General features: G+C 49.7%; 2 protein-coding genes across 3 annotated transcripts; both read left to right on the top strand.

Moving 5' to 3' along the window:
• Positions 1-654: 654 nt before the first annotated feature.
• LOC311355118 (uncharacterized protein) lies at positions 655-9398 on the top strand (the record flags this gene model as incomplete). The annotated part of the gene is made up of 3 exons (XM_084474849.1): positions 655-1077; positions 6769-8307; positions 9303-9398. Exons 1-3 carry the CDS (start codon positions 1069-1071, stop codon positions 9396-9398), a joined length of 1644 nt encoding a protein of 547 aa, XP_084330975.1. The 5' UTR covers positions 655-1068.
• Positions 9394-24176, top strand: spata13 (spermatogenesis associated 13). 2 transcript variants are annotated; one of them, XM_084474894.1, is made up of 13 exons: positions 9394-9665; positions 9738-9815; positions 10304-10723; positions 13545-13692; positions 15754-15878; positions 17918-18097; positions 18715-18888; positions 19836-20015; positions 21390-21622; positions 21933-22062; positions 22423-22801; positions 23289-23363; positions 23472-24176. In XM_084474894.1, the coding sequence occupies exons 2-13, from the start codon at positions 9744-9746 to the stop codon at positions 23663-23665; spliced, it is 2310 nt and encodes a 769-aa protein (XP_084331020.1). In that variant the 5' UTR covers positions 9394-9665; positions 9738-9743; the 3' UTR covers positions 23666-24176. The 2 variants fall into 2 exon arrangements, with proteins under 2 accessions (XP_084331020.1, XP_084331021.1); XM_084474895.1 differs by having other exon boundaries at positions 9394-9669.
• Positions 24177-24707: the final 531 nt, after the last annotated feature.

Here is a 24707-nt window from a genome sequence, read left to right as displayed (position 1 = left end):
TCTGATCAAATTAAATCCAGCCTAGTTGTCTGGATTTCAATGACTTTCAATGTGTATTATGAGTTACCTGCTGGGCTATGTATTGCTCTTGGAATCTGACATAATGTAAAGGTGAAATAAATATATGTGTAAAAACTATTGCTAATACACTCTTCAAACAAAAAGACTGCTGTCTCTAAATGTTGTCTGCACTATTTTTACTAAACCTGTCCCAAAACTAATTACCCGGGTATTTAGGGCTCGTCAGACATTGGTAAAATAGCAGGCATGTGAACACACACAGACAGACAGAGAGCATAGCCTCAAACAGTGTCATAACTGGATGATCGAGTCTTGTTTGTTTTGCAATTGTTCTGCAGAGAACCACGCAAACCAGATAAGCCTCAAACATGCACCGGGAAGGAAAGTCCTATCAAGCACCTCTGTGTGAAACATTTCTTCAATGGAATTCACGTCTACTGTGGGCGTGTTCTGCGGGCAGGGGGGCTGTCAATTGAGTCCGTGATTGGCTATTCTTAGAATGGTCATGCTCCGGTCAGCCAGTGCTCTTGAGCCACTCCGTAGCTCCGCCCCGGCCACTCCATAGCCCCACCCCTCCAATCATCGCAACAAGTGCATCGATGTTCCTCTCGCCTGCCAAGAAGGGCTGTTTGTGTCTCAGCATCAGCGCTCTTTCTGTGTTTGAACGGCTTCGGGAGACCTTCTTTACTCAGTTTAGCTTTAGGGTTCATTACATAAGGAGAGATAAAGTTAGTCGAAGAAGCGGACGGCAGCGACGATGCACTGGCGGGTTGAACAGGGCCGAACATCTTCCCATTGATCTGCTGGTGGCTAGCTGAAGAGGCTAACTCGGTGGTTAAAGTTGAGCCAGCCGTTTGTCTGCTGGAAGACGATGCGGAGTTGAGTCGGCGTTGTGGCAGCTAACGGCGACCGGTTGACTTCCGAGATGTTCAAGTTGTTCAAGTTGTACCCGTAAGGACCGAGACATCCTGACCCCAGAGGAAATGGACCTCAGGAGGAGAAGAGTCCCCCCAACAGCTGTCCCCTGGATGTGAAGGAGCTCACAGTATGAGGATGGTAAGGAGAAGTTTAGTTCATTCCCTAGTAATAACCAATGCATTTATTGGATGAATCAATAACAATTGATCTCGCTGAGGAATAAATTGATAGTTGTTAGTTCTTTATTGTTGGTGAGTCAAGTGTTTAACGTGAAGCACCGCAGTGGTTTCTGCCTTGGGTTCTTTGAAGCGGGCTAAGGGGGTTGTTCTGTTCTGTGTCTTATAGTGCCTTACAGTGCCGGTTGCTATGGTGATGTGAGAGATGGCTGTTGTAGTGCCTTACAGTGCTGGTTGCTATGGTGATGTGAGAGATGGCTGTTGTAGTGCCTTACAGTGCTGGACCTGGTTGCTATAGTGATGCCTGTTGTGGTGCCTTACAGTGCTGGTTGCTATAGTGATGTGAGAGATGCCAGCCCTGCACAAGGGAGCTTGCAGAGGAGGCGGTGGCTAGATAATTAATGCAGAAATAAGTGTGCCTTTTGGTTTCCCACAAGTTCCTGGCGAGCTAATGGAAAGCGGCATGATGATGATGCACCATGATCCTCCTACCTATACAAAACCCTGGTTTACTTTGAAGCCTCATTCGCATCCGCCAGCAAGCATACACTTGACATTTAATCCAAAAAAATGATGATTCACTTTGTGTGCACTTCAAAACGTATTTTCTGTATGAGAAAATGGTTGTATTTTTCCTCTTGAGTAATACTTCAACTATTTGTATTACTTCTTTCCTGTAAATGGTTCCTGCTCTTTGGGTGTCAGGTAAAATTGTTGACTGCTGACATCCAGTCGGTGCTGTTGTGTGCCCAGCCAAGCTAATGCTATACACACTGTGTGGTGTTGGATTTCTGCTTAACTGTCTCTGTGACAATCCACAGGAGATCAGGTGAGCATGTGGCTTACTGCATAGCCCTACTGAAATTACCTGGCTTAACCCGTGTCCACACTTCCCACGATATATGTCAGGAAGAGGAGGAGGAGGAGGAGTGGCAGGGTGGAAAATGGGGTCAAGGTCCTTCTCCATTTTGTCTTTCGTTGGATCTTTTAGAAGAAAAGAGGAAGTGGAGAGGCAAGGCTGACTTTGGGAAAGAAGAATGGTGTCTCTTTTACACTGCACCACTAATTAAACCATTGCCTATAAAGGTGTGTTTCTTTTTCAACACCACAAGGAGTTCCCCCTCACTGGGGTCAGGGAGATGGTCAGCCATAACATGGGGGAGTCTGCGTGTCAGGATGTTGCGTGTTTTGTAAGCAGCTGCGATTCAGCTTTGGTGTTAAGCACAATCACAAATGCACAGGTAAAGATGACCACTGTCTTCTTTCGTTCTCTTCAAAAGATGAATTAGCATTGTGTTCAGCCTCCCTACTTCACGTCTTTGGAGGTGCAGCCAGAGTCAAGCCCATGCGATCACGAGTAGAAGGCATGCTAACGTACATTTGAATCCGGGCCATTGTGAACACTACCAGGCACATTGCGGCTGTGCCACATGCTGGCTCCGATACAGTGAATGGCATCACTGCATCAGATTGCGCCTGTAAACAATGCCTTGTTTATATGTTCACTTGATGGAATTTCTCTGTAGACACACCTTGTATTGTCTAAACTGTAACTAGTCATTGAGTATTGCCTGTCAGTTTCAAAAATCTGGTTATTATCATGAGGAGTTTTTCATAATATAGATGATCAGGATATGAATTCTAAACAGACTCATATCAGAGTATGGTTAGTTTTCCCTTGTCCCTGATGTTTTAGCCCTTAATTTGTTAATATCTTCTGATCATGATTAATTAATTTGACTATAAAACTGGGTATGAAGATAACCCGATAACGATATCTACATTTCATATTTCATGACTATGCAATACTATTCAGACCATAAACGCTAATATTGAATTAATGCATGGCTCTGGTCTGAGGACGGACTCCTAGCATGGTGTAGCATGTAGTCACAGTCAGGGCTGGCTGGCTGGCTGGCTGGCTGGCTGGCTGGCTGGCTGGCTGGCTGGCTGGCTGGCTGGCTGGCTGGGCAATAACTTACAGATGTAACCAGCCATGAACACAGACAGGTTAAGCTCTCCTAATCAGATTAGCACTGGGAGGAACACACACACACACACACACACACACACACACACACACACACACACACACACACACACACACACACACACACACACACACACACACACACACACACACACCCTTGCTTACTTTAGTTAAGAAGACAGCATGGTAAACGTTGGACCCAAACATGGGTTACAGTAAATGTGCTCAGAATTTGGAAAGGTATAACTTCAATGTGTTTCAGTAATGGAAAATTAATTATATAAATAGTTGTACCATCTGGCCTATTCTTGATATCTGAGACATCTAAATAACTTTTTGTGTTGACCTTTTAAACAACTCCATGAATAGATTTGTCATGCTGTGATCATTGGGAAAAACGAGAGTTCCTAACAGTAATGTTATGAGAGAATGAGTTCAGGGCTTTCTCCGGCTAAGCCAGAGGCTAGAGAATGACTGAAGCTTACCTTCCCTTGATACCGTGTCTGTCTGGTCGTCTCAGTGGTTTTGTTCTTTGGTCTCGGCTCTAATTAACTCAATCCTAGCCTATGGGTCTGGACATACCTCTGTGGCGTACACTGGGGATGGGAACCTCGACTGCAGCACTCATGACCTTTTTACACCGGACCCGGCGTTACCAACACCGGTCCCCTTACCAACACCGGTCCCCTTACTAACACCAGTCCCCTTACTAACACCAGTCCCCTTACTAACACCGGTCCCCTTACTAACACCAGTCCCTAGCCTTACTAACACCGGTCCCCTTACTAACACCAGTCCCCTTACTAACACCAGTCCCTAGCCTTACTAACACCAGTCCCTAGCCTTACTAACACCGGTCCCCTTACTAACACCAGTCCCCTTACTAACACCAGTCCCCTTACTAACACCAGTCCCCTTACTAAAACCAGTCCTCTTACTTACACCAGTCCCCTTACTAACACCAGTCCCTTTACTAACACCAGTCCCCTTACTAACACCAGTCCCCTTACTAACACCAGTCCCTAGCCTTACTAACACCGGTCCCCTTACTAACACCGGTCCCCTTACTAACACCGGTCCCCTTACTAACACCAGTCCTCTTACTAACACCGGTCCCCTTACTAACACCGGTCCCCTTACTAACACCAGTCCCTAGCCTTACTAACACCAGTCCCCTTACTAACACCAGTCCCTAGCCTTACTAACACCAGTCCCTAGCCTTACTAACACCAGTCCCTAGCCTTACTAACACCAGTCCCTAGCCTTACTAACACCGGTCCCCTTACTAACACCGGTCCCCTTACTAACACCAGTCCCTAGCCTTACTAACACCAGTCCCCTTACTAACACCGGTCCCCTTACTAACACCGGTCCCCTTACTAACACCAGTCCCTAGCCTTACTAACACCGGTCCCCTTACTAACACCAGTCCCTAGCCTTACTAACACCAGTCCCCAGTCTTATAGCCGAACAGAAGTCACACGGGACCACCGTCCCCCGCGGCCCCTCTCGTGTTGTTGCCTGTGGGGATGGAGCTGTGTGTCTCGTACTGTGGGAAAGAATGTCCTTGCTGATAGTGCATGTGTGAGATGTGTCTGCATGGCACAGGGTCCTCCAGACTTACGTTTTTTGTCTGTTTGTGTGTCTTTGCAAGCGTGTCCAGCCTGGGTGCAGGGAGTGTGATCTGTGGCTGGCCCCAGCTGGCAGCCCTGGGAGGGGGAGGCTGGGAGCGTTGTGGGTAGGGATGTGGAGGAGTGCTGGTGGTTTGATTCCTCCCTGAGCTCTTAATTAACTGAGGACCCAGAGGGGCCAGAACACGGCTCCCACGTACCGGGGAGTCTACAGGGGAAGCAGGAACATGCAGTCAGTCTATGCCAGTCGCTTGCTTTGACAACAGGAAGGAGATGAACAATGTAATGAAGGCAGAAGGACTATCTTTACACCTGATGTTTGTTGATTTGCCATGGATGGCAGCCAGGAAAATATTTAGCTTGGTTGTTGAGAGGAGATTTGTAATGGTCGAAGCTTGGTCCAAGGCCTACCTTTAAAGAAAGGACAGCTTTTGATTGCATCAAGTGGTTGAGTTCATAGCCCTAATGCCCTTTTGGACAAATTATTTGCGGAATCATCTCTGAATATGTAACAAGAGCAATGGAAAAAAAAAAAAACATGCCAAAAAAAAAAAATGCAAGTTTGACCTTTTTATCTTTCTGTTGTTGGCGGGTGTGCGTAGATGTGTGGCTGCTGTTGTTCTGAGGTGTAGCAGACGAGACAAGAGTCTGATTGAGCTCGGTGCCTGAAAGCAGCACATTGTGTGGGGCGGGAGCGGCCGGTCAGCGGCCGTGCTGGGCAGCAGCGGCACGCTGTTTACATCAGCGGAGACGCAGGGCGCTGTTAGAATGACAGAGCGCTTTGCAGGGAGCTCGTCTGACGAAGCCCATCTGACGAAGCCCATCTGTTGCAACAGGACCCCCTCCTCTCTATTATCAATAGGACCCCCCCCACCACCACCACATACCTGCCCCGCCACACACATTGAGGGCTGGGACAGCGTGTGGGAGGATGGCTTTATCAGTGTGACCTGGATGGGTCGAGGCATGACCTTACTGATTGCCTTTAAGAAAACAGACGAATGGATTGTAGTTTTGCTCTCTTCCCAATGCTGAAGAAAGCGTAAATCTAATTTTAGAGTCTGGCTATGCCTTAGGCTAACCCTTGTTAATGTTGTCAATAACGGACACAGACATTCTTGCCTGGTTATTAGTGAAGGTAAGTCGCTAGGCTAGCCTACGTGGTAGCAAACCATACCCCGGCGTCCATTCTCTATGGACCCCTGCTGGAATGTGAAGGTAGGAAGAGGTGTTCTGGCTGCAGCCCCGGAAAATGAGTGGAGGTTAGAGACAATGAGGTCCCAATGTTAGAAACCCTTCTGAGGAGAACAGAAAGGCCAAAGTCTCCCCCTTCACCCTCCCCCAGTCTCCCCAGCCTCCCCCCGGAAGGTTGGAGTTCAGGGACACGTAAGAGGACCACACAAATGCCCTACACCACCACTAGACGTAGACTAGGGGGAAACAAGACCATTTACTGCATCAATCACAATGGCTTAGCAATCCTCATTGCTTAGTCATGCTCACAAACCCCCCCCTCCCCCCCTGCCATCAAAGACTCTGCTGCAGAAGGCACATTAAGACACACACACACACACACACACACACACACACACACACACACACACACACACACACACACACACACACACACACACACACACACACACACACACACACACACACACACACACACACACACACAGGAGGGGTGAGAGCGAGCTCATACCACCCCCCAACGTGGGCCTCAAGCCTCCTTGGGTTAGCAATGCACACAGTGTTGGTGTAATGGTGACGTTTTGAATTCACAGCCCCTTTTTTGTTTTTAAACTTTATACTTCCATAGAGTTAAATATATATGGGAACCTGTTTCATCTGGGGTCACCTGAAGTTGTGTCCATGTTTTTGGTTTTCTTCCATTGGTTAAAAGCAACTCCCCGGGCTATAGACTTTGGATCAAACCCTTCATGGGGCCTCTTACCCAGGTGGATCAGTCTGCCTCACCAAGCAGAACACTGGTTTCTAACTCAATTTGTGTTTTCTGTGTTTTCTGCAGGCAGATCAGCAGGGCAGAGTCTTGTCCACAAGCGAAGACTGCGTCTCCTCTCCCCCACCCCCCTCCGCACGGGTCCGCCCCGTCAGCCAGTTCCAGAGCTCCGCGGAGAAGGCCCCAGGCCTGGCCCTGCTGTCTGGCCCGGCCCAGGTTCAGCCCGTGACCCTGGGACCCCTCTCTGAGAGCCGCTTGAACGGCATCAACTCCTCGTCCTCCTCCTGGTCCACTCCCGTCATCGGTGTGACGGACGGGAAGCCCTACTCCACCAGGATCATGAGGCTGTTATCCAACCCCAGGAAGTGTCCCAGCACCAGGCCGGGTCAGGCCACGGACGGCCCCTCCCCTGCTCCGGGCCCCGACGGTGGCTCTGTGGGGGGTCAGGCCTGGACCACTCTGCCTGGACTGGGGGTCATAGATTCCTTTAAGAAGCTGCGTTCCTCTGTGCTCAAGGGCATCCAGAGCAGGGGTACAGCCAATCAGGACGGAGAGTGTTCCTCAACCAACCATGAGACCAACGGCTCTAGCGTGAGGGGCCGGGGATCAGGCCAGGCCGACGGTCGGTTAAAGAGTGGTGAGCGGTGCACTGTCTCCAATGGGTTCCCCGCTGACCAGTGGTTGTCTCTGATGGGTCAGTACAGCTCTGAGGACGAGGAGGAGGATGGCGATGAGGAGGTGGGCGACAGCGATGGCCCTCTGAGGAACACACGGTTCTCCAGGAGCATTCGGAGGGCCTATGGCGCCGGTCGCATCTCCATACTCGACACAGGACAGAACCGAGCGGGGAGGAACGGTGCTGGGCGCCCCGACGGGGACGCACAGAACGCCTTCCAGGGCTCCGAGTCGGACAGCCGCCTTGGTGCGGAGGGAAATGCCAACGCCAAGGGGCTGAGCAGGAGCGCAGAGAACCTCAACCTCTTCAGGAGGAACGGTCCGGCGCCCGGCCTGGGGCCCGCCTCTGCACCAGCCCCGCCAGAATCCCCAGGGGAGCCTCCCTCGGGGACCCCCACCCTCCAGAGGACGGCCAGCGTCTCCTCGGTGGACATCCGCGGCCGCAGCGCCCAGCGCTGGATGAGCCCGCTCAGGACCAAGGACCACATGCTGAAGCTGGTGGGCAGCATGACCGACCTCACCACCCGCCGCCGGCCCAGTGCCAGCCCCTCGCCGGCGCCTCCCCCCTCCTCCACCCCCCGCAGCCGTATCCACGACGACTATTCCCGCCGCACCCCCTGTCTCCCGGCAGCAGAGCGGCAGCGCAGACCCTCACCGGCCCGGGCCCAGTCTGCGGGACCCCGGCGCGAGAGGGTAGCAGAGGCCATTACCCTGGACCACAGCCTGGTGGTCCACCCCCGGCCGTGCTTCGAGTCGGCCAGCCCCGTCCAACACCAGGTCGGTACGGGGCCAGCGTTACCTGCAGAGTCCTCAGAGTCTGAGCCTCCCTCTGCGGCCTCCGGCACTCGGCCTACACCCGGCCCTCCATGGGACTCCCCTCAGCGCCCCAACAGGGAGCCCCTGGACAGTCCGGGAGAGCAGGAAGCACACCAGGTAAGAGGATAGTGGAGTGTGTTGATGAGGATGACCTTCGTAAAGAGGCCAGAGCTTCCGATGAGAAACGGGTGTGTGCTGCGTGGTTCTGATCTACATACCGTTGTGCTCTCAAGTGACTCAAGATCTATCAATCTTTCTCATTACGATGAGTCACTCAACAGAGAACACAAAGGTTCATCACAGGTCATCACACAATGATGTGTGTGGCCGGGTTGAACGTGGTGTGCTTGTTTGTGGAGAATGAGATAGTAGAGCTAGAGTCAACAGGCCTGCTCTCAGATAACCTGCTGGGCCTTTCATCAGTGGAAACAGGCCAGAGGAGAGACATTTTGAGTAGAAATACATAGAACAAGAGTCTTTGCTCGAAGATAAAGTAAAGACGACGGGTCCTCCCCCATCACTTTGTCCCGGGTGAGGATCATTGTACCTAATGGCATTGACCCTTGGCCTTGAGAATGGAACGCACCACGCCCGTCTGCTCTGACTTTATGGATTCCCTTTATGAATATGGCTCCGGTCCAAGGTGTGAGATAAGTGGTGGTGTCGCTGCACACCCAGTGCCAGGCACGGGCCGCTTTATGGTCTCTGGATGGAAAGGTTCTGGGTCAAGGTTCTGTTTGTTCCCCTCAATATTGTCGGTCAATGCACTACAGCTATTTATTGATTGTATTTTATTATTATTCCTGGATAGCCTATTGGCCAGCTCAGCATGTGATACAGAAGGGGTCTGACAGGTGACTTGGCCGGCCTCCCTGGGTGTTCTAGCGCAGGGTCACATGGCGGCCCAGCAGTGCGGCCCAGTGGTGCGTGAAGGGCCATGCTGAAGGAGCAGGGTTAATCATTAGGCTTTGTTTATGATTAGCAGCCGTTGCGTAAAAGCCCTCTCCTCCAGAGCCGCGTCTGGCTGGCTAGCATGCCTATCAGTGAGCATTGCTCGCCCCAGCCCCCCCTCCCTCACCCTCCCCCGCATGCCTCCCTCACCTTCCCTGGAGCTGGCCCTCTCTCGCTACGCTTGGCAGCCCGACCAGATCAAAGTCCAGCAGCCTGCCGACGGGCCCTGCGGCCCCTGGAGCCTCCCCACTAGGTAGACCGGCAGCAGAGCGCCAACAGAGCTCCATGCTTGTGTTCTGACGGCCGGATCCACGGTGGGCTGGGGTCCGCCCTTGAAGATGGACGGGTGTGGATATTAGGAGAAACACAAACCAGGGAGGGAAGACTGTGGGGGAGTTGGGCTTTACAGGCGGGCGGGGGGGGGGGGGGGGGGGTCTGGCAGAGTCTCTGGCTTTGGTCCTGTGGACACCGGCCGTTTGTGTGTGTGTGTGTGTGTGTGTGTGTGTGTGTGTGTGTGTGTGTGTGTGTGTGTGTGTGTGTGTGTGTGTGTGTGTGTGTGTGTGTGTGTGTGTGTGTGTGTGTGTGTGTGTGTGTGTTCCACTATGGTGCTGGTCCACTGCATGCCTTTCCAATGTATCTGCCGAAGGCCGGACTCGGACCCAGAGAACCAGGAGGTGAGCTGTGAGACTGGGGGCTGACTAAACCGCCCCCGGAGCAACTGTTGGTCAATATTTGGTCGGTGCATACTGTACAAGACGTGAATACAATGCATGGCTATACGATAAGGTTTAATTGAGACATATTTAGTGTGTTTCTCCCTGTTCTTGTTTGAACTTGATAAGGCTAAGGGCTTGATTGTGCTGACTGGTGGGAGAAGCCGTGTGAACCAGAGGACTTTCACATGCTCATTATCATTATGTATGTGACCAGGTGGCTTCTAAAGGCATGCATTATTGGCTGGTTTAAAATTCTCACCTGGTCACCAATGGCAACCAGATCCCTCTTTGAGCGGAGGCCCGCTGAATGAATATTGGGGCTAGGTTGCTGATTGACAGATGTTCTTTGTGGTCTGCACTGCCCTCCGATGGGGAGGAGGGCAGCAGAATCAACAGTATCGCTGTCCCCACTGACCCTCGACCCGCTGTGATCGTCTGACCTTCAGGCTCCGTCGGTGGACCAGGTGCGAGAGCTGCTCCTGCGGCAGGAAGAGGCGTCGCCAACGGCCAGCGGCGGCAGTGGCAGCCAGCCCTCCTCCCCGGCCGACTGCTCCTCCCCTACGTCCCTCCTGTCGCTCGACCCCGCCCCCCCCCGGCGCCGGGCAGCCCGCCCGCGGCCCCGGCCCATCTCGGACTACGGCCAGCTGGTGTCCAGGCGCTACCCCGCCCCAGAGGAGTGTGCCGAGCTGTCTCCTAGCGACTGGTCCCGAGAGGGCCCGCAGCGGCACCACAGCACGAACGGCGCCGGGGGCTGTGGGTCCGAGGGCGGTGCGGAGGGCTTCCCCCTGAAGCAGAGACCCGTGTCGGTGATTGGGACGGGGGAGGGGCTGTGCTCGCTGGACCAGAGGGACGCCTGCCTTCCGTCCGTAAGAACCAGCACTCTGTGAACACGCTACTAGCACCCAGTCACATGATCACCACGTGTTGATGCAGGGCCGTGCTATCACTGCAGGATTGCGGGTATTAATTGAATAATTGAATTCAATTAATTCAAAGCGTTTCAGTCTATAGAACAAATTCTGCACCCTTCGATTTAGCAGAACAGCTAAAGCGCAGTACAGTATAGAGTACAGACGGAGAGAATCAATTCCACCAGCGCGGCTGTGCGTAATCCCTGTCCGCTTGAGGTGTTTTTAGTCTACGCTGATGTCCTCAAAGCTCACTCAGTGCCAGAGAGATGTAAAGCTGACTCAGCCCTCCAGGGTAGAGCCTTGCTTTAACGTTTGTCATGTCGTGCAGGGCTTTAGATGTCTTCAGTACTGAGCAAGAATCAAAGCAGCTTGTCGAGACTTTATTTTTACCGGTGCAGAGCGTTCACTAAAAAATGTTTCTGGTTATAGGCCTAGATCCCTCATTAAATCCAACGTTTAATAATAATAATAATAATAATAACTAGACAATGTAATCCCACGCATAAGGGATTACTGTGCATAGAAATGCCTGTGATTTTTATGATCTTTTTGCATGTTGCTTTGGATAAAGGGATCTGCTAAGAACCATAACCATATTTCAGTTAGATTCAGCTGAGGGTTGTATAGCCAATGCAAAGATTGATAGTTGAGTGTGGATGAGTTGAGTTATGGTTGGACAGAAATCAGACACTGAACATAGAAACCATCAACTTCAGTCTCTTGTCTTCTCTTAATTGCACAACTTTTGAACAATTATCTGTTTTCTGTGGGTAAGGGAGGTAGTTAGATATGCGTCTTAAAATGTAAATCACAGTCAATACTAGAAAATGCATTTCCTGCAGAAAATGTGGTGAGTGCTCTAGTACAAAGTGAGGTTGAAAATATGTTTATTAAAGCCACATAGATTAAGACGTAAAGAAACGTTAAATGGCTTAAATCAATTGAAGGGATTTGAACAGAGTTCAAAAGTCTAAATGGAGTAAACAATGTAAACATGCACACCATTTAAAAAAATTAAATGGTTGGAAACAAATAAAGGGACTGAAAAGCGCAAAGCATAGTTTAAAATGCAGAAATGTAAAATGAATTGAACTGAAGAATCTGAAAAGTCAAATGTTTTGCCCTTCACTGCTGAAAAATCTGGAAGCTGAAATTGAAAACTACAATTATAATAATCCTGCCAGTTCTTTTTAAAACCAGCCGAAATTGAATGTACTCGCCTAATGTTCATTTTTCCAGCCTAACGTTGTCAAATTGGGCGGGAAAAATCGCCCAATCTTGCAACACTGCCTGAACATCGTAAAAAATAGTCAAATTGAGCGGCAAAAACTGCCCAATCTGGCAACGCTGCCTGCACGTCCTCGCGCTCCTCCCTCAGCATAAATCAATGAGACCAACTGAAAACGAGGCGGACATGGAACTTAGACTGTGATTATGAAAAAAGTATAAAGGTAATCGAAATTCAGTTTTTTCTGATTATGGAAGATACAAGTGTCTTGATTTGTTAAACCTTTGAAAGAAGATAGAAAAAAAGAAGAAAATTGACCAAGTTACGAAGTCTATAATAGTAACTGTCAGAGAATGGGCGGACGGCACCGCCGTCCTCCCAGTGACTTCCATTGTAAAAAATAGTATTTTACAAGTAGAATATCTTGAAAAGCATAAAGTTTACAAATATGAAAAGTCATTGCCTAGATGTATGGACCTAGACCTTTGTGACAGATGTTGAATGGAATCGATTGGTTCGGTAGTTTTGGCCACATTAATTGCACAAGTTTGGTCGGAAGAAGAATAATGGAAAAGGGATATCAAGATTGTGCATTCCTATGCAGAATAATTATTATATTTTCCTCTTACCCATGGTTAATAGCCTATAAAAGCCTAATTCATGGAGGCTGTATAAGTGTGCTGTAGGCTAGATCTATAGCCTAACTATATAATCTAAGAGCTATCATTTGAGTTGAATTTGTTAAAAATGGCAAAGTCACCCATCAAGTATGTGAAATGTAAGAAGATCTGTTACTAGTGGACTGCTTCATCAGACACAGCTTTTAGACCACTCCCCATTCATCTGACCAATCAGGGTATCTCTTCTATGATTGGTTGGAACCTGGAGCCCTAAAGGACTTCCATTAAAGGTTGTATCAGCGATTCTAGGCCGAAACAAATTATCACATTCATCTGAACTTGCCTCACGATCCACTAGCTGCCTACCCCAACCAATCACAGAGGGGTGGGTGTTGTTGGGTTTTGCGCTGCGTTCATGATAGTTTTTACTGGATGCATGAAACACGGAAGGGAGGGGCGAGCTGGCTCTGTTTGTTTGGGATCTTGCTTCGAATTCCAACAGAAGTGACGTCACCCAACATCGTTGATTCAGCCTTTAACGCTAACAGTGATGTCAGCGTTAACATCGTTAGCCCTCAGGTTCCTTAGACAGGTAACAGTAACGTCACTAAGCAGTCTAAAGACACTTTTCTGACTATGTGAAGCATCTAGGGGCGATTTTGAAAAATGAATCAATCACCAAAAATAATCGGCAACGATTATTTTAAAAGTTTAAGAAATGAATTAAACCTTTTTTACTTATCTAAGGGTCCATTTTATGATTGGGTAGCTATTGGATGTCAGGTGATGTTGGCCATACTTTTGAAATGTGCTGGTTTTTTTCTCTCTCTCTCTCTCTCTCTCTCTCTCTCTCTCTCTCTCTCTCTCTCTCTCTCTCTCTCTCTCTCTCTCTCTCTCTCTCTCTCTCTCTCTCTCTCTCCTCCTGTAGCCCCTGCCTCGCCCGCCCCTCCCTTCCCACGACGTGCCCCCCTACCGGGCTGCATCAGCCCGCTTCCGGCCTTCCTCTGCCTTCTCCCAGAGCACGCCCATCGGCCTGGACCGCCTGGGCCGGCGCCGGCTCCACAGGGTCCTGAGCGGTGAGACATTAGCACCCCCTATCACCTATTGAATATTACTTCGGGGAGGACGTTCCTCCCTCAGCCTCCATTGACTCCCATTCATTTCTCGGGAACTACTGGCGGCCGGTGAATAACATGGGGTTCAATGGGAGAGAGGAGGAAAGTCCTCCTCTGAGTGGGTGGGACTAGCTAAGGGATCTGATTCGTGTCAACGTCTATTCATGAATAAGCTGGAGCCCTGGCTGCGCTATGAACCAATAAGCAGGAGCCCTGGCTGTGGAGCAGCCCGGTTTATCCCCTCAAGTCGCTAGGCTACGAGAACCAACGAACACGCTCGTATGCCTCGTTTCGACCAAGCGGTGCGCTACTGTTCGTTGCGGTACAGAGCGGCTCTGTTCGCTTATTGGCGTTTCCAACAAGTGGTGCGGTTCGGTGTGGCTCGGTTCGCTTATAATGGCGTTTCCACCGCCAAGAGTTGGGCAAGGTCCCGAAATAAACATGCTGAGCATACCTATTTTTCGACACTCCTCTGTTGGGTTACCAAGCCGTCTGAAAGGGTGGCGAAAACGTGGAACTACACATGCCATTATTCTGAAATCACTTAAAAAAATATGGTATGACCAGGTCACTGATATCTTTGCAACACAAACAGCGTGGAGGATTGACTTCTATCTATGATCTATAAATGTAGTCCCTCAATCTTAATTAGCTTAACACCATGACCAACATTCTGAAACCTCCATTAACATCCACATTTGCCTCAAACAATGTTAGGCTTACAGCCCATGTCAATAGTTGTGAAATTATGTTCTTGTTGTTCTTTATTTGTTTGTTACTCTTGTAACAAGAGTAACAAACAAACTTGTGTTACTCTCTTATTTGTTTGTTACGGAAAGGATGTTAGTGAATGATTCAGAGCATGATGCATTTTAAATGGCATCACTTTTGGTCTTGTGTCTTAATTTTCCTTAAAACAATTGTAGCTGAAAATAAACATAACCAAATTACAACCAATAGCTTTAGTCAAATAGGCCCAGATTTTTTTATTGAGTTTTACAAATCAAGAGTAGGCCTGATTTGACTAATTGGCTTTGCATCCTTTCCTTCTGCCCTTGTAGTCCAAGACATGCTGCCCACCAGCTTTCAAAGTACAATGCTGCCACTGGTGGATTTGTATCAATTTTATTCACATAATTATCGCTCCCTGCTATTTTGTAGTTCACCAAAACACCCTGAAACAACTCACATACTCATGCCACCATACGCCACTAACAGTGCAAACAGGCCAATGGCAACCAAGCGCGCAGTCCTTCCTCCCTCACTTTAAAAACCACCAGCCGCCACTGGTGTGTACACGTGTGTGGGAGGGACCGGGGAGCTCAGAGAGGTTCCCAGCCGTGTGTGGGAGATGCAGGAATGTTAACATACAGTACGTGTCTAAGGACAACATTGCTATCCTTCAGGTCTGGGACCAGGCCTGTGTATGTCCTCTGAATTAGACAGGAAGCTCTTTTCAGTCTTGCATGTGGGGAATGTGTCTTGCTTGTTTGTCCTGTAGGGCATGTCTTTATGTTTGTTATTTTAAAGTGTGTGTGTTGTGATGGAAAAATCCATATGTTGTTTCCTTTTCATCATCTAAGCTTTGTTTCCTATTCCTTGTATTGTCTAGCCACCCTACCTGTTCCTAGTGTTATCTAATGTTAACCTTTGTGCCAGGGGTAAACCGGTCACAAGGGAGAAACTTCCCCTTATGCATTCTTCTGCTTGATGAGAACACAGGAAAATCCGTCCTTTTAGATAAAAATGATTTGATTTGATCATTGACAATTGCAATGTGGGGAGGATGTGAAACAGTTTAAATAGCTCTGTGAACCTGTATTCTGGGCTCACTCTGCTAGAGAGGAGTCGAGTTTATGCATTGATTAAAGTAGGTTAATTGTCTATTAACCTACTTCTAAACTATTGTGTGCTTTTTTGCGCTTAGAAGTCTGATCTATCCTAGACGCAATATCTCTTGAAGAAATGTGTGTGTGTGTGTTTTGTGTGTCGTGTGTGTATGTATCATTTACATGGTGTCAGGCGGCGTGTCCGAGGGCCCTGCATTGCTGGACGGCAGCATCAGCGAGGAGGAGGGCAGCTTCGACGAGCTGATGGAGGTCACGCCCTACCTGCAGCCGGGGGTGGAGCTCTCCCTCCTCAACCAGGTGACTCACCACCCCCTCTCCCTCATCACAAACAACGTGTGTGTGTGTGTGTGTGTGTGTGTGTGTGTGTGTGTGTGTGTGTGTGTGTGTGTGTGTGTGTGTGTGTGTGTGTGTGTGTGTGTGTGTGTGTGTGTGTGTGTGTGTGTGTGTGTGTGATGAGCACTGATGTGCACACCTGTGGGGTATACTACGAACCTCGATTAGTGGGTTAGCGAGGTATGTTGCGCTCAAAGCCTGGGTTAGCTGGGACACGAAAGTCGCTCTCTTTTAGCGTTGCTGTATCACCATGGTGACTTATGCTGCCAACCAAACCTGGTCGGGAGCAGGTTATCAGCTAAGTCTATCGAAAGATCGGCTACTTAAAGCTAAGTGCAGCTTTCTAGCCCCTCCTTTGACAATGTCGTCACCATTTGTGGTGACGTCCCGTGGACCTCGGAGCCCGTATCGTACAGGGGTCTCTCCGGAGACAGAGGGTCTTTTGGGACAGATCCAATCCCTTGGCATTGCCTGAGAATATTCTTTATGAGAGATACAGGTTCTCATCAGAGGGTATACGCTATTTGATCGTCCTTGTTGGACCTTATGTAGCCAATGCTTACTGTTGCATGGTGGAGGTAGCGCGTCAGCAGTGACGGACTGGACGGTCTGGCATTTGGGCAGATGCCAGAAGGGCCGCGGCTTCTCGTGGGCCGCTTGGCCTCTCGTGGGCCGTTTGGGCCGGCCAATCACGGAGCGGCATGCTTGTTGGGATCGCACGGCCCCACCGTAGCGACGGCGGCCCCGCATTATCTAATCCCCCCCCCCCCCCCCGTCAACAATCGTGTCCTCGCGCAATAACCCCCCCCCCCGTCATCAATTACACCCGGCAGGTTATAATGTTCGGCTCCCAAGTTATGTGCATTTATGTGTCGCTTAAAAAGTCCCAATTCTTATGTCATATGGAATACTTATTCACTAAAGGTTATGGAATTATATTTTTGTGCTTATTTCGAACTTGAACCCATGCTCTCAAGGCTGTGCTGGCACCACATCTAGATGGGGGTAAAAGGCATGATGAGGAACAGGCGAGATTTGAACCCCGGTCGCTGGCGTTCGGGTATTATACTAATCCACTACACCACCGCCGCTGCCTCTGAACAGTTGAAAACATATGCTATACATTTCTTACATAGGGTGTATTTAAAGTGAATTCCCTAAATTATAGAATAAAGGAGGTTGGACGTTGCTTTTGCATTTTGAAATCATCATCACTCTTTTGGGATTAATGGCGAACAATTCTGCATTTGGCATAGTTATTTTTTAGATAATATGAAGAATCTTTACACCTACGAATTTACACAATCTGTTTTTTGCCAGCACACCTCCCTAGCCTTATTATGTGCAACTGTGTTGCCCCTAGCTGTTATCTGATCTTGAACTCCTCATAGGAGTACATTATGAAATATACTGCTTTTTTTTAAATTTATTTCTTTTACCTTTTATTTAACCAGCAATGTCCCATTGAGATTAAAAACCTATTTTTCAAGGGAGTCCTTGCCAAGAGGCAGCAAAAAAGGCAGCAAAAGTTAGTTACAACATACAGACAGCGATTAAAATTAAATGGATGGATACTCTTGATCTATCCATTTTGTTAAGGTGAGTAAAATTATGCAACAAACGCTCCTTTTAAGGGAACGCGCATTGAAACTAAAGCGGAAAACCTGGATTGACAAATTCACTTGTAAGTGAGCTTCGTGGTACCATTTAACTCTGATTGCGAGTTTTGTGTGTGTGTGTGTGTGTGTGTGTGTGTGTGTGTGTGTGTGTGTGTGTGTGTGTGTGTGTGTGTGTGTGTGTGTGTGTGTGTGTGTGTGTGTGTGTGTGTGTGTGTGTGTGTGTGTGTGTGTGTGTGTGTGTGTGTGTGTGCGCGCGCACGCGCATTCTGTTGTTTCTTATTAAATAATAACGACCGCCACCTCTCAGACGTCCTGCTGTGATCCTGCATGTCAGAGCAGACCTCCATTAGGGTGTGACCTTATATTGTATGTGTGTGTGTGTAGTGGATCAGCTCGGGCCATGCGGTCTACGCCGAGGCTCTGTGGGACCACGTCACCATGGGGGAGCAGGAGCTGGCCTTCGAGGCGGGGAACGTGATCCGTGTGCTGGACGCCCCCCACGAGGACTGGTGGTGGGGCCGCAGGGCGGAGCAGGAGGCCTGGTTCCCCTCCACCTTCGTCAGGGTGAGTGTGGGCCGACCTTGGAGCCTCCATGCTGCCTCTGGTCTGGACCGCCTCTGGTCCAGACCCCCTGACCCCCTTGGCTCTCCGGGCCAACTGCTCCGGTCCACCGGGTTTCACTGGAGCGGTGGCTGCTGCTTCGGTTGATTGACAGCTGGTTGTTAATAGGGCAGGCTGTGGTAGCCATGGTGAGGCTTGTTGATTGGCAGATGGGCGTCTGCTGTGTAAATGCTGGTAGCAGCACACCCTGTGCTGACCAGCGAGCGGATCCTTCCAGTGCACATGGACTTGTTGTTGCCATAGTAATGCCAACTTAGTGCTGTCTGACCCCATGTTTTGTTTTCACCTAATGGGATAGCATTAAAAGTCCAGCCAATTAATTAAAGAAAATGGATACTTTTTTAAATGTATTTTTTCATGTGCACTAAATCTCTACTATAGTCCAAGGAGAGGAGTCAACAGACGCCAACAAACTACATTTTCAATCAATCAATAATCAACGTGTGTGTGTGTGTGTGTGTGTGTGTGTGTGTGTGTGTGTGTGTGTGTGTGTGTGTGTGTGTGTGTGTGTGTGTGTGTGTGTGTGTGTGTGTGTGTGTGTGTGTGTGTGTGGTCCGCAGGTGCGTGTGAACCAGGAGGACTTTAGCTCTGAGAGCGTAGCGGACCAGGAGGGTCCGGCACAGCTCCGAGACCCCCACAGCCTCCAGCATCGGGACCAGATGAGGACCAACGTGGTCCAGGAGATCATGAACACGGAGCGCATCTACATCAAGCACCTCCGGGACATCTGTGAGGTAGGACCTGCCTCCGCATATGCTCTACTGCTGCTGGCAGCCTGGAATTGGGTGGGGCCTGGGTGGGGGCGGGGCCTGGACAGGGCAGATGTTTTGTTCTATTGTTCACTTTCCATACGGTTATAGTATTTTTAAGCTTTTTAAATGTGTTTCCTTTTTTCTATTCTCTTGGCTCTATTGTTTGATTTAATAAAACATGTTGATGTATTCCATTCAAAACCAAGAATTTGTCAATGAGCCAGCAGAACAAATTGAGAACCTCTGTCACCATCCTCACTGTGTTATGTATGGAGGTTCTCTGCCCTGGGGCTCCCCCTGTTGGCCACAGGGTTTATCTTGAGACGTGGCTCAGCTGTAGCAGCAGGCTCTCTCTCTTTGAGGAGTTTCATATCTCCCCCTCACACAAGTTGTCTCCAACTCCCAAAGAGACCAAGAGCGTCTGACGGCTCACCTGGCCTGGGGAGACCACGGGGATGGAGGTGGCAGGAGGTTCAAACCCCAATGTCAGCAGCACCTGTAGGCATAGTGCCCTCATCCATACCTTCCTTATGGAGTTAAACCATCAATGTGGAACTCAATGGCTAAACAACATGGTCAAGGGCCTTGTTGAACAGCAGACTCTGTGTTCCAGGGGTACACCAGGCAGTGAATAACAGACTCTGTGTTCCAGGGGTACACCAGGCAGTGAATAACAGACTGTGTGTTCCAGGGGTACACCAGGCAGTGAATAACAGACTCTGTGTTCCAGGGGTACACCAGGCAGTGAATAACAGACTGTGTGTTCCAGGGGTACACCAGGCAGTGAATAACAGACTCTGTGTGTTCCAGGGGTACATCCGGCAGTGAATAACAGACTGTGTGTTCCAGGGGTACACCAGGCAGTGAATAACAGACTCTGTGTTCCAGGGGTACACCAGGCAGTGAATAACAGACTGTGTGTGTTCCAGGGGTACATCCGGCAGTGCCGTAAGCACCCCACCATGTTCACAGAGCCCCAGCTGCTGACCATCTTCAGCAATATCGAGGACATCTACCGCTTCCAGAGGCAGTTCCTGCGCGAGCTGGAGAGCAAATACAACAAGGAGCAGCCCCACCTCAGTGAAATCGGCTCCTGCTTCCTGTCCCAGGTGCCCTCCCCAGACCCGCCTGTTCCAACTCATCCACTTCATTGCACTCAGTCTCAAGGGCTCCACAGGCCTCATGGCAGCCCCTAACCCTAGGCCCCCTAACAGACCGCTTAGAAGGAACGCAGAGGCAGGGATCCCTCCTTCAGGGGAGGGTTAGGATTGAGGAGATAGGGATCCCTCCTTCAGGGGAGGGTTAGGAGTGAGAATGGTTAGGAGTGAGGATGGTTAGGAGTGATGAGGGTTAGGAGTGAGGAGGCAGGGATCCCTCCTTCAGGGGAGGGTTAGGAGTGCAGATTGGGTCCATATTATAATGGACAGAAATAAAGGTGGCACAAACAGCCAAGCTGTGGTGCATCACCGTATCCTGCCAGCTGAGTTTATTTAACATGCCACACAGTCGTTATCTTTTGGAGGTGAAAGCTGGGTTGGATTGCAGGAGGTGAATGATCCATTATCACGGGGTAACACGTCATACTGATGGCAGGGGGGCCTCCGCGCAAATACGTCTGTAGCGTCTCACACACACCTCTGTCCCCTATACCCCTCACTAACTGCTGTGAAGTCGTCCAGTGTGGTTTCGTTGTTGGAGGGGGTTTGGGTTTGAGTGCATTAAAGGAGAACGATTTTTAACCCCATTATTGTTTTCCTGAGGGTCACCCCATGTTGAGGGAAGTAAAAAAGCAGACAAAAATTGATTCAACCAAGCCAGAGATCTGCACTGGCTGCCGGCACTACAGAATAGCTATAACGCTAAGCTATGGGGGCATGCTCTTAATCTGTTTTTGGGGCTTCTAAACACATTCAGAAAACCATTCCAAGACCTATGTAACATGAGTTGGTTCCTTATGAGACACCACCGTGCTCGTTTAACTCAAAAAGTGTGGCGAAAAAGTATAAGCTTTGTGTTTTTTCTCATGTAAACACTCACTGCAGATTACCCCGTTGACCTATCCAGAAAGCCCTTACTAGCCGATAGTAGAACGGAGATCCGTTCTGCTATCGGCTAGTAGGGCTCAAAAGCGGATAAAGAGCTTGCCCCATAGTGTTATAGCTATTCTGTAGTGCCGGCAGCCAGTGCAGATCTCTGGCTTGGTCGAATAATTTTCATCTGGTTTTTTACTTCCAACATGGGTGACCCTCAGGAAAACAATAATGGGGTTAAAAATCACCTTTCTCCTTTAGTTCTCCTTTAAGTAAATGAAAAATACATTTAGTCATTTGACTCTTTTGTCAAAGCTAAAAGGACAGATTGTTTCAATGCTTTGCATAAAGTGTGTGTGTGTGTGTGTGTGTGTGTGTGTGTGTGTGTGTGTGTGTGTGTGTGTGTGTGTGTGTGTGTGTGTGTGTGTGTGTGTGTGTGTGTGTGTGTGTCAGGAGGAGGGCTTCTCCATCTACTCTGAGTACTGCAACACCCACCCGACGGCCAGCGCTGAGCTGCAACGCCTCATGAAGATGGGCCGCTACAAGCACTTCTTTGAGGCCTGCCGGCTGCTGCAGCAGATGATCAACATCTCCATCGCTGGCTTCCTGCTCACGCCCGTCCAGAAGATCTGCAAGTACCCACTGCAGCTGGGGGAGCTGCTCAAATACACCCCCGCGGACCACAGGTGAGCCCCCTAGCCCAAAACCCCCGTCCCCTTCTCCTGGTCCACCAGACTCTACTGGGAGGACCTGGTCTGTCCTTATAGTCAGGTCTTTGTTTTCAAAATCCAACCAGACGTTCATAGATGATGATGTTCAACCAGACAGGAAAGGAACATTAAACTGCTCATAAAGAAGCTGCCTTGGACAGCCTGCACTTTAGTTAGACTACTAGAATAAGATATATCAAGGAGCAGGCAGGGGTTAACCCAGAACCCTTTACACTCACTCACTCACTCACTCACTCACTCACTCTAATGTTTCTCTCTCTCCCAGTGACTATGGCGGGGTGAGCAGTGCGTATGGGGCCATGAAGAACGTGGCCAGTCTGATCAACGAGAGGAAGCGGAGGCTGGAGAACATCGACACCATGGCCCAGTGGCAGGTCTCCATCCTGCACTGGGAGGTGAGGGCTATGGAGAGCGCTGTGGACCACCGTGTGTTCATCAGACATACAGGGGCGGCGTGTGGCTCAGGAAGTAGAGCGGGTTGGCTGGTGACCAGAAGGTTGCTAGTTCGGCTTCTCCTTGCTTAGTGTCGAGGTGTCCCTGAGCAAGATGCCTCACCCTGACTGCTCCTGACGAGCTGGCTGTCGTGTTTGAATGTGTGCATGAATGGCTGAATGTTAGGCAGTATTTTAAAGCTCTTTTGAGTGGCCACTGGTTAGAAAAGCACTTTATAAATGCAGTGAATTTACCATACAGGCCATTTATGACATCACAAGCGGCAGTGTCCGACCAGACGTATTGATTTGATGCGTGTGCAGGGTGCTGACGTGCTGGAGCGCAGCTCGGAGCTGATCCACTCGGGGGAACTGACTCGCGTGGCCCTGCAGGGGGGGAAGAGCCAGCAGCGTTTCTTCTTCCTTTTCGACCACCAGCTGGTGTTCTGCAAGAAGGACGTGCTGCGGCGCGACCTGCTGCACTACCGCGGCCGCCTGGACATGGACCAGACGGAGGTCCAGGAGCTGGTGGACGGCCGCGACCCCGGCCTGGGCCTCACCCTGAGGAACGCCCTGCGCCTGCGCAACGCCTCCACTCTGGAAGGCCTGTGCATCCTGTGCTGCCGCAAGCCTCAGGACAAGCAGCGCTGGCTGGACGCCTTCGCTCGCGAGAGGCGCAGGGTGCAGGAGGACCAGGAGATGGGTGAGTCTCAGACATCATAAAGGACAGTGTGTAGGGGGACCAGGAGGTGGGTGAGTCTCAGACATCATAAAGGACAGTGTGTAGGAGGACCAGGAGGTGGGTGAGTCTCAGACATCATAAAGGACAGTGTGTAGGGGGACCAGGAGGTGAGTGAGTCTCAGACTGACATAAAGGACAGTGTGTAGGGGGACCAGGAGGTGGGTGAGTCTCAGACTGACATAAAGAACAGTGTGTAGGGGGACCAGGAGGTGGGTGAGTCTCAGACTGACATAAAGGACAGTGTGTAGGGGGACCAGGAGGTGGGTGAGTCTCAGACTGACATAAAGAACAGTGTGTAGGGGGACCAGGAGGTGGGTGAGTCTCAGACTGACATAAAGGACAGTGTTTAGGGGTTGTTGCAAAGAGGATTGTTGGATACGGACGGCGTCTCAGTGAATTATTATAATAATTCTAATAATGATAATCGAGACTCTTTTTCTTGCGGCAGGAATGGAGATCAGTGAGGAACAGAGGAAACTCGCTATATTCAACGCCAGGAAACTCAAACAAGGGAAGATCAAAGGTAAGAGATGACAAACATCCTGCCAATGGATGGTGTCCCCCTAAGCTTTGCACGGTACAGTCGTCCTAATCTTAATCCACTTCCTTGTTCTCCACGCTTCCTCTCCAGCTATTGGCTACTCCGGTTCGGTTCCGCCCCACCACCAAAGCCTCCACCAGAACCTCCACCCCCTCCACCAGCGTCACGTTACCGTACCGACCAGCGTGCCCCAGCAACCCGTGTTCTCATTGGCCGAGCCCCCCAAGCGAAAGCCCGCCCACCTGTGGCACTCCATCACACGGAGTGCCCTCTTCAAGAAGTGATCCCCCCGCCCTTCCTCATCTATGCCTCCTCATCCTCATCTGGGAGGCCCCTCCCCTTAAACCGTCCACCAGTCACGAAGACCACTTTATGTTGATGATCTTTTTAAAAGCTCCCTGTGAATGTGTGTGTTAGTATTTTATTTAGCGGGTGCCTCGCATGCCTTAACGAGCTCTCTGTTGTTGTAGTGCCTGAACATCACTGATTGCCTTCCCTCTGTCTGCTGTGTTTACTGCTGTCTGTTGTCTGTGGTTCTAGTTGTGGATGTTCAAGAGATTCCTCTGCCCTGTGTGCGTTAATGCTTGTGTATTTAAACGTTAATTGTGACAACGATGTATAGTCCGCTTTTTAAAAGTCAAACTACTTTTCCTTAATTTGAGAAGTGTGTGTGTGGCCAAGCTCCGGTTGTGTTTGTCAGCACTGGACACAGCCCGGCCTGAGAGCTGCACCGGGCCCAACCCCGCCTGTTAACACTGTAAATAAACGTGTACAAAAGTATTCAATAGTGATAAAGGTGTCGTTTCAGGGTTATTTTCTTAATGATTTAAATGTTACCGACAATTTCCAATTAAAGCAAAAAAACATGGATTTTTGGGGATTCACAAAAATGTTGAATTTGTACTTTAATTCCCTCATTTGTAATTTGATCGGGAAAAAGTGGACACATTGTAAAATTAAATACAATCAAGCTAGCCTATCCATTTAATTACATTTAAATTCAATGTATTTCCACTTTGTTGTTGGTTTCCACAGCCTGTATGATTAGCTGTCAAATTATCAACACCATAGGCCTAACAAACCAGTTCACACAAACATGAATAAAGAAGCAACCAAACCAGATCCTTTGAGGGAAACTGTAGTAGACCTGCCTCCTGCGGCCGTCACCAAGGTGGCCACAACTCACAGGGCTCTAGTTTCACGCACCTGGGTGCGCACCGGCACAGCTGCGCGTCCTGCGCCAGACGGCTGCTCTCCTTGCGCGCTTTCCACTAAGCTCGGCTCGGTGGATTGGTTTTGTTTGTGGGTCCCTGATGATCAGAATGA

This window comes from Micromesistius poutassou (assembly GCF_964030765.1).
Source record: "Micromesistius poutassou genome assembly, chromosome: 11".
NCBI classification, from domain to species: Eukaryota; Metazoa; Chordata; class Actinopteri; order Gadiformes; family Gadidae; genus Micromesistius; species Micromesistius poutassou.
This window is presented reverse-complemented; position numbering and strand designations above follow the sequence as displayed.